General features: G+C 38.3%; 1 protein-coding gene across 1 annotated transcript; it reads left to right on the forward strand.

Moving 5' to 3' along the window:
- Positions 1–313: 313 nt before the first annotated feature.
- Positions 314–7,858, forward strand: Dmrta1 (DMRT like family A1). The gene is made up of 2 exons (XM_027930878.2): positions 314–1,188; positions 4,284–7,858. Exons 1-2 carry the CDS (start codon positions 426–428, stop codon positions 5,129–5,131), a joined length of 1,611 nt encoding a protein of 536 aa, XP_027786679.2. The 5' UTR covers positions 314–425; the 3' UTR covers positions 5,132–7,858.
- The last annotated feature ends 5,528 nt before the right edge of the window (positions 7,859–13,386 follow it).

The raw sequence follows: 13,386 nt of genomic DNA on the forward strand, positions 1-13,386 counted from the left end.
TGCAAGGAACTGGAGAAAGGCGAATTTCAAATCTATTTTAATTTAGGAGGGCGCGAAACTATTTTTATAAAACTATACTCGCATAAGGAGGCAAGTGAGACAAAGCAGTTTCTTTGGGGCAATGTGCATTTGCAGCCCATCAGGATGGTGCCTAGTCCCCTGCTCCCCCTTCCTCCTAGAAGGTCCCCAATCTCCGCCCCCGGCCCTTCCCCGACTTAAGCCTTTGGCCAGTAGACCGGTGGGCGGGGTAACCTCTGCAGCCTAGTATTGCAGCCTCGGGTTCAGGCGACGCGCAGAGCACTGGGGCACTTCCTTAGCCCCCAGGGACTGTAAGAGGCTTTCGGGGCAGCTGAGCTTGTCAGTGTCTCGAGCTCCGGGACGCGGTCATTCCCAACTCCGGAGGGACAGAGTGTAAACTTGTCCTTATGTGGGTGGGGGACAGCCGGACGACAGCGACTTCCTACCCCAGTATCCCTGCAGGTTTATCTGCGGACAGCACCATTCCCAGTTACAACACCTCGCTAGAAACTTCACGAATGGAGCAGTCACAGCGTGGCAGAGGAGACCACAGCGGTAACGGTGTTCTCCACCCTGGCCCGGGACTGGTGGCTGCGACCCCTCATCCCTCACCGCCGGCGTTACCGGTATCCTCGGGGATACCAGTTCCACCAGCTTATCTGCGGCCCTCCGGCCTCTTCCTGCGAGCTGCCGCCGCCGCCGCCTCCACGGCGGGAAGCGGAGGCTGCCGGCCAGTTCCTAGGCTGGAGAGAGGCGTGAGCGCAGTGGGCAGCGGCTACCTGCGGACGCCCAAGTGCTCTCGCTGCCGCAACCACGGTGTGGTGTCGGCGCTCAAGGGCCACAAGCGCTTCTGCCGCTGGCAGGACTGCGCGTGTGTCAAGTGCACCCTGATCTCCGAGCGCCAGCGCGTGATGGCCGCCCAGGTGGCGCTGCGCAGGCAGCAGGCGCAAGAGGAGAGCGAGGCTCGGGGACCGCAGAGTTTCTTGTACCCTGGAGTCTCGGGTCCGGAGGGTCGGGCGTCCAAAAGCCGCGGTAGAACGGTGAATTCCCAGGCTGCCGGCGAGCCTAAGGCGGTGCCCGCTCAGGAATTGGGTGCCTTGAGACCAGCTAGTGGTCTGGCAACCCCTGCTATCGAGGTTATTCAGCAAGATGATGCAGAGGACAAACAAGGTGAGTTGGTCTTTGGTGTGCTTTTTGCAAGTAATTGCTGTGGAGAAAGAGTTTGGGGGGGGGGGGCGGGGGCGGGAAAGGAAAACAACAACAAAACCAGTAGCGCCCTAGAGGCAAAAAAGAAAAGTTGTTCAAAAGAAGCTCTCAAGTTCTCCAAAACGACTTTATAGAAAGCATGTCAATGAGGGTGTTAAGAGACCCAGCACCTTCACTTTGGAAGGCCTTTCTGTTTGTTTCCTAAAGTGATAGGAAAAGTTAATGAAAGGGTGAAATGTGGGTGATAACAGATGACGACTTGCCCTAGGAATGGCATTACATTTGCACAAGTTTGTTGTAACTTTGAACAGAACTTCGTTCAAGCGTGCGTTCAACGAAAAGCAAAAGCGTAGTGAGGGGTGTTTAGAGCTTGCTGTATACTTTTTTCCAACTATAAAATCAGTGAATCTTTAGAACTAGCGTGGGAAATTCACTGATGGGAGTGCATTTTTTCAACTTTGGAGCAAGCCTCTGGCTCCAGCTAGAACTAGGTAAAAGAAGATCTATTAAACGATCTCTTTTTCTCTCTCTTTCTCTCCCTTTAATTCTTTAAGCATCCTCCACCAACTATTTGTCCGACTCCAAAAGTGTAGAAAGCTTTGGTATCTGAAGTTTTGTTTCTTCCCATAGGAGATACATTTAGGTTTTTCAGATTGCAAAACCATTGGTGGCACTATCACAGTTTAATATTGGAGATTTCTTTCTTTCTTTCTTTTTAAAAATTCTTTGTAGTTTAGTTGGGCAGCATGCCTATATCTGTTTATTTTCACGTGGTGCTAAGGATTTAACCCAGTACCTCACACGTGCTAGGCAAGCACTCTGCCAAGGAGCTACAGCCCAGCCCCAATTCCAATACTGGAGATTTCTTATCCAAGGAAGTTTACATTTTTTCCTATTATTTATTGACTGCAGATTACTTGCAAATACCCTCTATGTTAGGATATGTGTGCATGTCTGTACAGACTTAAAAAAAAAAAAAAAAAACTAAGGCTACCCCAAATTAACTTTTCTTGCTAATGTGAATTCCATTGTATATCCATGAAATTCATAGCCCTCCACAGGCCTACTAGCAGTGAAAATTCCAGTTTTTAAAAATGTTTAAAAAAATGTTCCAAACAGGTTGTAACATGAAATTACAAAATGATACAATAAATTTACTAATTAGGAACTCCTTGAATTGTGAAAATTGTAGATCTTAACAGATCACAGAATGTATTTTGAAAAAGATTATCTCTATATTGAAATGAGGCATATATAATTTTGTGTTTTTACACATGCCAACTTTCTGCATATGGTCCAGTTTATTTTAGTAGACAAAATAAAATAGACAAAATAAGTAAAACCACTATAAGAAAAAGTGAAAGTTGGAATTCTTGAAACTGGCAGTGAGATCACCTGATGGCATTGATTTGTGGAATGTTTTTGATTCCCAGGTGTTCTGTTTGTAGCTAATTATTTTATTCTATTTTATTGCCCCAGACGACCCTCTATAGAAAGTAAGCCACCTTTTGAAAGGCCACTCCAATGGCTTTTTAAATTGACAGTTGACTGTAGTAAGGTATTGTTTAATTTATTCATTCATTGGACAAAAGACCAACAATCATTCAGTGAATAATATTTTCCACACAAAAGAATCTCATATTCAAAGGAAGGTGGATTATATGTAGTATCCAATTCTATAATACAAGGTATATTATAAAAATGATAAATGCAATAGAAGTAAAACAAGCTTTAGAAGTTGAGGACAGAGATGAAAGAAATGGCATCATAGTATTTTAAAGACACCTTAGTTTCTAAATAGAATCAGTATTTCTTTACCAGTATTTGTACTATGAGTACAACATAATAATGAAAAATTCTTTTATGTTGCTGTGGACATGAAATTTTAATACTACTTTAAATGTTAAGGCAGACATACTTTGTGAATCCCATTTATAAGAAAAATGGAATAGAGGATCAATGTCAATGGAATTTGGCAGACTTGATTAGAAAAGTTGTATTTAGAGTTGAAAATTAGTACTAGAGTCTGATTTTTCAGTAGTACCATCCTTTCTTTTGTCATTACATGACAGCATTTTGACCCTCAGAGTACTAAATTTTACACATTTTAACTTTTGGATAAACATTTATTTTTTATTTTAGAGTTTAGGTCTGCTTCTTAAGAAAACAGAAGAAACTATGAGTGTGTTATGTATCATGGTTGCAAATCACTTAATTTTGGAGGAAGGGGTGTGATTTGAAGCAAATGCCTGATATGTTTTTAATAGGATTCTTTCAGATTCTTTACAAATGGCTGTAGTGCAGTTTTTAATTTTCTTTAAAGAAATGTTATTTTAAACTTTTCTTAGTTTTTTTTTTAGGGATTAAAAAAGAAAATATATTTTTTACAGAGGATTAAGAAAAAATACCAAGTCCATATCATCTCACAGAAAATGAATATGGAATGATTTGGAACATATCATATGGAATGATTTGAGATTGATATAGATGACATTATTGCCCTAAGTTTGAATGAAATTAACGATTTTGTTATTTTTCCACATTATTCAAATGACTTAATTAGAACCTGAAATGTGAGCATAAGAAACCAATTATTGAAATTTAGCATTAGTAATTAAATAGAATATTCATTTTCAAGCTAAGATTACTTTATAAAAATTTGTTATCTAAACCTAACCTATAGATCTTAACAGATCTTAACAGATGTAGTGTCACTATGGGGGAAAAATATATAGTAACAAAACTTATATTTATGCAAACACCAAATATTTATGCAAACACCAAACCAACCATATGAGCAAATGTTGTGCAGTATTGGTGTTATGTTAACATTTCTGAGTAACAACACTCTCCTCTATTGATTCTTAAATACTACTACATTTACATGTTGTCTGTCCTTGTGATCCTGAAATGACTCCATTAAAAAGTTTTAGTATGAATAAATATTACTAATATGTTATTAGGAAATGAATGGTCTTATCTAGTATAATTTTTGAGTGGGTAATAGGTTTTAGGAAGTTTTTCTATATTTGATTCTTTTTTTACTTTCTCTTTCTCAGAACAAAAGGGGAGTCAATGTGACTCATGCCAGAGTGGACAAGAAGAGCCATGCTCTAAATCCCACCAGCTTTCTTTGAGATCATCTTCTAAGTCTAATGGTGCCATTGGGAAAAAAAGCATCAGGTCATCTACTTCAGAACACTCAAAAAAGCATGATAGCATCCAGTCTCCTTACTCTGGGGAGCAATCAGGAGGTGAAGACAGTCCCAGGTCCTTATCATCCTCTGATCTGGAATCAGGAAATGAGAGTGAGGGGGCTAAAGACTGCATTGCAGTGAGAGCCAGCCTTCCCATGATGTCCTCAAGACCAAGAGATCCTCTTGATATTCTTATCAGGATTTTCCCACGTTACAGGCTCACCTGGCTAGAAAGTGTTCTACGGTTCTGCAAAGGAGATGTGGTCCAAGCCATTGAACAGATCTTAAATGGGAAAGAACGCAAGCAAGATACCAGGGATCTAGCATACTCCAGAAAACTGGAAAACACAGCCTTTTCAAGAGCTTCAAATTTTAGTCTAGCTAGAATTGGTTTTGGAACTCTAGGTAATAAATCAGCTTTCTCTCCTCTTCAAACCCCATCTGCTTCTTACAGAGGTGATTCAAACCTCTACAGCTTAAATCCTAGACTAGAGATTAGTCCATTACGACTGGCATATTCTTCGCCAGGGAGAGGGCTGTCTGGTTTTGTGTCACCCTACCTAACACCTGGGTTGGTTCCAGCATTGCCTTTTCAGCCATCTTTGGATTATACTTTTTCAGGGATGATAAGGGATACTTCCTACTTTCCCAGTAAAAGCTCAATAACTGGTAGTAGGCTGTATTTTAGACCCAGTCAGGACAGTCTGTAATGTATCTATTCATTCTCCCTTTCTGGAGTATTTCTAGAATTATGAAACACACACATACACATACACACACACACAAACACATACACACAAGAGATCTATTAATGTACTTAAATAAGTATATGAGTGAATTACTAGGCCTTAAAAATGCTATTTCTTTTTTTAGTCAGCAATATAAATAGATTTTAGATTTAAAGACTTTATTAAGTGAAAGAAGCATTTAAACATTGTCTGTGCCTTGAATAAAGCTTTTTAATGAAATAGTTTTACTTTAAAGAATGTTCTCCCTAAGTTATCATTTGTAAAATTCCTGTTGTAAAACTACACTTGTTTATATTTTGGTGAAAAGTGGGGATTTTAGCTGTAAAAAGTTTATGGAGCAATCTAGCATAATATAAAATGAACTAAAAGGAAGAATATTAAATTTGAGGTAATTCTAAGTAATTGTTATCCTAAAATTCTCATCTTTCCTTCCTTGTTCACAGGGTAGAAAAAAATTATTCAAAGTATTTTTTAAAAATTTATTTGTAGATAAGTGATTAATCATAAAGCTTTTGAGAAGTTTGAATTCCTTATTTTTTGCAAAGTCTTACTTTTCACTATCATTTGTAAAAACAATGCCAATTTTAAATTCTCTTTGAAGTTAACATTTTGAATTATAAAGGCTTACTTAATGAATATTAGGAAGTTGGACTCCGCCATCTTCTGGTCACTATCACTAATTGCAACTCAATTCTGCTGAGTGAATTAATGTATGTATGCATTGTTTCCTAATGGTAGAAACTAACACTTTTGTTTTTTTGCAATAATCATTTTGGATCATGCTACATTAAAATTTTCATATTGTAAAGTGAATTTCTACTGTGAATGATGATTTTAATCTTTTAATTTCCTTATGTCTGTATCTGAGAAAATAATCTTTTCCATATGTTTGAGATAAGAATATAGCACCCATTCTCAAAGTAAAAATAATTCTATTCAGAAAAATAAAATAACTGTTCAGACAAATATTGAATGACCCTATGTATTAGGCTTAATGCATTGAGGGAGACATAAAATTTCCAAAGGGGGGAAAATTGTCATTAAAATTTAGAGGTATTCTTGTGGTTTAAAAAGTATATTTCGTTCTCCATCTGGAGCATTTGAAAACTGTTTATTTCAATAGTCAGTGGAAAATCCCTGAGGAAACTGCTTACTAAACAATTTTTATGAAGTTTTCTTTATGTGTCATCATTTTTTAAAAGGACAGTAATTTTATTGTTAGGAATAAATGAAAACCCAGCTGGGATATAATAGATGATTCACTAGATATTTCTTTACATGTATGGATGTGTGTGTATGTGTAAATATACACACACTACACTACTAAAGCCCTGTCAGTTCTATTCTCATGGAATCTTTTCCCTAAAGTCAGTAAAATATATTTCTAAATCATATTTGCCAGCATATAAAATATTAAGTCACTAAAGTATCAAATGCTGATTTGAGATTATATATATAATGATTATGTATTAATTTTAATGGTGTGTGAGAAAAAAGATTCTGTAAAATTTTGTTGCACTCAATACTCACTTCTTATAAAAAAAAAAGCTTTAGATTCTGAGTCTAAACCATAGTGATATGGCTGGCAAAAGTTAATACATCTAAGTGAAGAAATAATTTTGGATAATAGATCTCTTTGAGACTGATAAAACCAAAAATGGCCTGCATGCACACAGTTTTGCATATAATTTCATGGGATTCTTGGATCTCCCAAATGCTATTCAGGTTAGAATCTTTGGTGATTAATATTTCTATTGCATTAATTCATTTATAGAATGCTATTTTTAAAAATGCACTAGATCCCATAGAGGATGTCAAATGTAAAATATGCTTTAAAGGAAGTTATACTATATAGTAGACATCTGGATTAAAAATTCAGTAATTCTAGAGTTGCTGAATTCTTCATGTGGTTTTCATTGGAGAAATGGAATTGCTTTTGAATGAAGAAGAACATTTATTTAGTAGTATTCAGAATTTTAAGAACAATTTATGATCTTAACTTTTCAGTTAGTCTACATAGATAATTTTATAAAATAGGTCTTTTGTTCAACCAGTAAATAGGATGTAAGGAAGTGAGGCTCAGCAGTGGTAGTATCCAGACCCAAGATTAGAGGTACTTCTGCAATTTCAGACTCAGGTCTGAGGCAGGATTTGTGTCTGTTTTGTTTCTTGACAGCTTTTGTGTGGTATCCAATACCTAAGTGCTCAATAATAGTTCTTCACTAACTGAATTAAACGAAGGTTTAAAGAAGTAGCATAGGAATTCATTTATTCAACACCTCATCGTTAACACTACTTTGTGTCATACACTAAGCTAGATAGATGCAAAGGATACTTGCATGAAAACAGAGGCTTAGCCTCAAGATGCTCACTGTCTATGTTATCATGTGTGCAGAAAAGCAACCAACCAATGGCAGCATTTGACAACATTGGTGCATCAGTGAGTTGTTTATAATCTTGACATATATGCCCATGGATTTTGCTTGAGGCCTGAACTCCTAAGCCACCATGGAGGTAGGAAAGAAGAGGGGGTAAATATTGTAAGAACCAGCATGTGACCAAAATGAATTGACTATAGTGTAGAGGATATAGCAAGTTAAAATATCATGAAAAAAGAATTCAGAAGAATGAAATTTTAATTATCTTTCAAATAGCAGAATGGCTATCTTATAGTGCACCATCTTTTTTTTTTTTGGGGGGGGGGTGCTGGGGATTAGAACCCAATGCCTCATGCATACAAGGCAAGCACTCTACCAACTGAGCTGTATCCACAGGCCCTGAATGCATCCTCTTATTTAAAATACCATGTAGAGAAAGCCCATCAGAGACCTGGTTGGTGGAATCTTTCCTTACTGCTTTCAATATTGGGACAGAATCATCTATAACCTGATCAGAAAGAGTAAATACTGGTTGGATTCATGAATACATTTCAAGTCTAAGACAATAAAAATTTTAAGAAAATGAAAACACTAGACCATATTTGTCAATAATTTGCTCATTAGAACTTTTCCTGGGTGAAAACCTCCCTTTGGGAAGAGGCTAAAAAAAAAAAAGAAAACAGTGTATGATTTCTAAGCAATAAGACAAGTAGAGGTTAGCATAAGACATGGAACTGAGGAGGAGGGCTCACAAAGGACACAAATCCAGAGATATGTGTTAGTAAAATGTATATGAGGTATACACCAGTATGTCTTCCTAGAGGGAGCACTAACTTTGCAGATGAGCTCTAGGATAGACCCAGCAGGATGACTTGGACAGGTAACTTTCACTCTCTGGGCATTTGTCAATTCTCAATAAAATAAGGATATAAATATCTAACTTGCAAGATTCTCAGAGATAAAAGGTAGCTTGAATAAACTGCAAAGTACACTAATGCTTATATATTGGGTGCTAAATAAATAACTGTTGCTGTTATTAGTTCGTATTACATTTTCTTTGCCCCCTGGTGGCAGTCTCTTAACAAGGAATACTCCGTAATTTCATTTAATCCACTTAGTGGATGTGGAACCCATAGAACAGTTATTACTGGGGGAACAGGCTTCGTCCAGTCCAGATTTCCTGTTTGATTGTTACTTTCATAGGTTAGCCACAATTTCATAATGTATTATTGTGCCGGGTTTCTGTTCTCGCGACTAAAAGGCTCAGGAGTCACTCCAGTTAAACTGGGCTAACTGGGCTGCACAAAATAACCACACAAGAGACACAAATACCTTTTTCTTTGGGGTCGCTGGGACGGCTCCTCTGACCTTAAGGGTCCGCAGAAAGAGAGAGAGCGAGAGCACGGGCTGACCCCTTTTTGAGGGAAGCTTTTCAAATGAAGCAAGGGGTCAGGTTTCAGGGGGCTGAGTATCTTCATAATGTCCACTTTCAGCAGGTTGACTGACACCTGGGTAGGCCACACCCAAGGGCACAGTAAGAGAAGGGGACACACACAAGGCACTTCCATGGAAGATTCTATCCTAAACAGGGCAAGGGGTTATCTTACAAAGGAACAGGTGAGCGTAGCTTCACCCATGGGGCTGTAGCAAGACACATTCATGTATGAGACACCACCCACATTTCTGTGACTGAGCACCTCAGCACCCAGCCAGGGAGTGTGACTCAGTCACGTGTAAGGTTGGTCTCCCACATTATTGTATATGTGTTTTGGATTCTTTTTAAAGATTGTGAAGAAAATGAACAGCAAAACCACGGTTTTGTGTTCATGTTACCTTGATCAGTCAAGAAAACAGTCCCTATAAGTATATGTGGAAATAAGGGAGTTAATAGAAATTTGATCTAACACAGAGGAGATCTGGGAAACAAAAGGGAAAATGCAGGTCTGAGAGTAACTAATCTGCCTAAAGCACCGTGTGAGTGAACAAGTGGGCACTTTCAGGAAATTTGTGAAGTCCAGCCTGACCCATCACTTACAGTTCCCAGATGCATAGTGAATGAAATCTTTGGGGGATCTCAGGCCTCTGAATAGCTATGGGCTCTGTGGGTCTGCGAGAGGCCCCTGGTGGGTGGGTCAGTGAGGCAGGAGGAAATCTGGTGTGGAGTAAACACTGGATGTCTGTCCTTGATGACTTTGGTTTTACCTCTACCTGACAAATTTCACAATTCTTTCCTGGGCCAACTTTCAGTCTGAACCATACAGAGAAGGGAATTCTGGGAAATGTAGTCCCCAGTTTTAATTAAACACATGCTGCACAATCCAGTCCAGTTCTTGTCAATATGGCTTTCATACTCATATATTAACCACATTCCCTTACAAATAAGGGCCAAAACAAAGTTATTCTTTTACCAAAAATTGATGCAACTACTCTATAACAAAAACATACATACTTTCTCTCCAAAATAGGACACACACAGTGACCCACCCATCTTGGGGGAGGGCTTATTCCTCTTTCAACTAGTTAAATCCACCTTTGACTATCCTATAACTTTAATCCTGAGAGAGAGTGAACCACTACTAGTAAATTTTGTTAGAGCAGGGAGTTAGGAACGGAGGAAATTGCTAAATGCAGATGGTCCCTGATTACCACAGTTCTACTTATGACTTACCTACTTTATGATGGTGCAAAAGTGATAAATATTCAGGAGAAGCCATAGCATGAATTTTGATCTTTTCTCAGACTAGTGATATGAGGTATAATACTCTCTTGACATGCTGGGGAGCCTCAGCTCCCAGTCAACCATAAAATCATGGGGGTAAGCAACCAGTATTCTGCAGTGTACTTTATTGCTGAGTTAGGATGTTTGGTAGGTTAGATGTTGTTAAATACATTTTTGATATTACGATATTTTCACTTTACAATGGATTTTTTTGGGATGTGATCTCATCATAAGTCAAGGAACTTCTGTACATGTACACAAGCACACACACAGATATACTTTAAAGCAAGGAAAAAATAAATGTGTCTATCTACTAGAGCTCTCATGCTTCATATGGGACTATCACTGGTCATGGGATCACAGATGGTATCTATAACTTTCCTTTTCTACTGTTTCATATCTTCCTTATTCCAAGAAAGTGTCTCCATGAATTGTGGTTATTATTATGGTGGGTGACCTGGGTCCTCATTCCTGAAGAGTGTGGCCCATTAGCAGTCCTGCTTCTGTGAGGTTGTTTCAGCCTTCCATTAACTTTTACTACAAATATTGGAAGACTAAGTGACACTCCAGAGGATGTCCTGCATACTAGAAATATGACAATCTGCCTCTTTTCCTGCTATTTTATTGGCACAAGGTGCCTAGAATAGCCAATAGTAATCTCAGGTTCCAGTACACTGTTGCCTTCTCTAATGGTATCATTTCTCATTTGGGAAGTAAGACCTGTGAACCAAAAAAGCCAAAAGTTGTTGTAGGGAACAGAAACAAAAGAATTAGTGGTAAGTTATCAGATTAATGAGAGAGGTGCCATTGTTATACCTATCCTGTGTTTCCCCGAGTCCTGGGTATAGGAGCCACTCCATAGTTCCAACTAATTCTGAGCATATCTTACACCCAGGAAGACATTATTCCAGCCATATAAAGCACTTTCACCATCTGGTGCCATAACTGAGTCTTCCAAAGGCCATTCCATAATTTTATTAGACCAGCTGTTTGGGGATGAGGGGAACATGATGATACCAGTGAGCTCCACAAGCATGAGGTCCAATATTACAATTTCCTTGTTAAGAACGAGTCTTTTTGTTAGCAATAACATTGTATGGAAAACTGGGAAGGTGACCCAGTATCCTGTAAACCCACAGATGGTGGTTTTAACTGAAACATTAAGGTGGGAAAGGCAAAATTGTAACATGCATGAGTTTCCGCCCCGCCCTGGCAAGAACAAAGGGGTACTACTTCATTGATGGAAGTGATTCAGGTGGCTGGCTGGTTTCCTTGGGGAATAGTGCCATTCCAGGAGCTTTGTGTTGATCTTTGCTGTTGGCCAAATTGGTCGAGCCAAATTGGCCTTCGTGAATGGATGCCCATGTTGCTGAGCTCAGGCATAAGCTCCATCTATGCTTTCATGGTCATTCTTTTCATAGGCCAACTGAACAAATATGAGAATAAAAGAATGGGCTGCCTTGTGTATAAGATTATTAAGATATTCCCTATTCAGGGGTTACTCTTTGGTAATCATTTATAGGAGACAAAATATCCTTACATTTTGTGCTCATTATGATGTCTTTTCACATATCTTCTCTGTAGATCTGTCACTGATTTTCCAATCATGTTTTTTTCCAATGTACTGTCCATCCAAACTGTTATCCACTGCTCATGACTCATTCTAGATATGTATCTTTGTCTATTTCTTTTTCCAGACAAAATGAACAAGCAGGTATATAGTTTGAAGTTCTTCCAATTGAAAAGACTATCTTCACCAGTATCTTTCCAGGCCACACTTATGATGCCACAGCTGTTCATGTCAGAGTGTTCCAGAATAGCGTGTTGAATCACCTGTGAACAAATATCAAATTATTTGCTTGCTTGGATTTTACTGCTCCTAGATCTCATCATACCCTTTGAACTCAGGAGACTATTTGCTTGGCAGCCAGTCTCATGAATGTCCCTACTGTACAGAAAGGAGCCACTACAGAGGCCTTCAAGGATGCTAGAACTTTGATGAACAAGGGAGTACTATTTTTGGAGAGTCTCACGAGGAACATAATTAAGGGGTGAGTGAGTAGTTAATATATAATAAGTACACTCCGGTGTTCCAGTTGCCAACACCTTTGCAGATGATTTCATCAATATTTGTGGAGGCATCTATAGAAAGCAGTTTTCTTTATGTAGCTATTACTTCTGTGAGTCCTCAGCCAAGCACCTGCTGGTGGGAGTGGGATTACTCGTGGTCAGCAAGATCAGTAATGAAGAACATAAGCTCAGCTGGACATGGTGGCCCATACCTGTAATCCTAGCTGCTTGGGTAAGGTAGGAGGATCATGAGTTCAAAGCCAGCCTCAGCAAAAAGCAAGGTGCTAAGTAACTCAATGAGACTATGTTTCTAAATAAAATTCAAAAAAAGGGCTGGGGATATGGCTCAGTGGTCAAGTGTTCCTGAGTTCAATCCCTGGTACCAAAAAAAAAAAAAAAAAAAAAAAAAAAAGGAACATAAGCTCATTACAGTGTAGAAGAACAAGGACAAGTTAGATAAGATCTGCTGGCCACCTCTGAATCTGGCACCTCTTAATACTTTCTGAAAATAATGATCTTTGCTTCCCTTCTGCTTCATAAATCTTATAGATTTTTCTCTTTTGGTTAACTGTAACTTGGAACCATAGAGAGGAAGAAATTCTGGGAAATTTAGTTTCGAGCCTTAGCCAAAGTGACACAACACAATCAAACATATGACATGTTGTAAAATTCATATTTTTAAACTATTTAGTTTTATGAAACAGTATTTTCTGTTCACCCTGAATCAAAGATTAAACCTCCATTAAACATGGGGACCCAACAACAGTGGAAATCTAGTTAGAGTCTTTACTTACTGTTCCTATTGTTGTTTTTACACTCTTTTAAAAATTATTTCTTATAAAACGATTTTAAAACTACATGAAAATATAAGAAATACTACAGAGACATCCCATATACCATTTATCTAGAGTTCCCCATCAATAATATCTTGTATAATTGTAGCACATTATTACAATCAGAAAATTGACATACCTCACATATCATGCATGAATTTTATTCAGGACAATATACAAAATCAATGGGAATTTCTGGCATAGGAAAATATCATC

This window comes from Marmota flaviventris, chromosome 13, assembly GCF_047511675.1.
Source record: "Marmota flaviventris isolate mMarFla1 chromosome 13, mMarFla1.hap1, whole genome shotgun sequence".
NCBI classification, from domain to species: domain Eukaryota; kingdom Metazoa; phylum Chordata; class Mammalia; order Rodentia; family Sciuridae; genus Marmota; species Marmota flaviventris.

Excerpts from the sequence above, each read along its gene's own strand:
- Dmrta1 (XM_027930878.2), top strand. The coding sequence starts at position 426 with ATGTGGGTGGGGGACAGCCGGACGACAGCGACTTCCTACCCCAGTATC. Across the intron at positions 1,189-4,283 it reads TGATGCAGAGGACAAACAAG|AACAAAAGGGGAGTCAATGT; the intron begins GTGAGTTGGTCT and ends TCTCTTTCTCAG.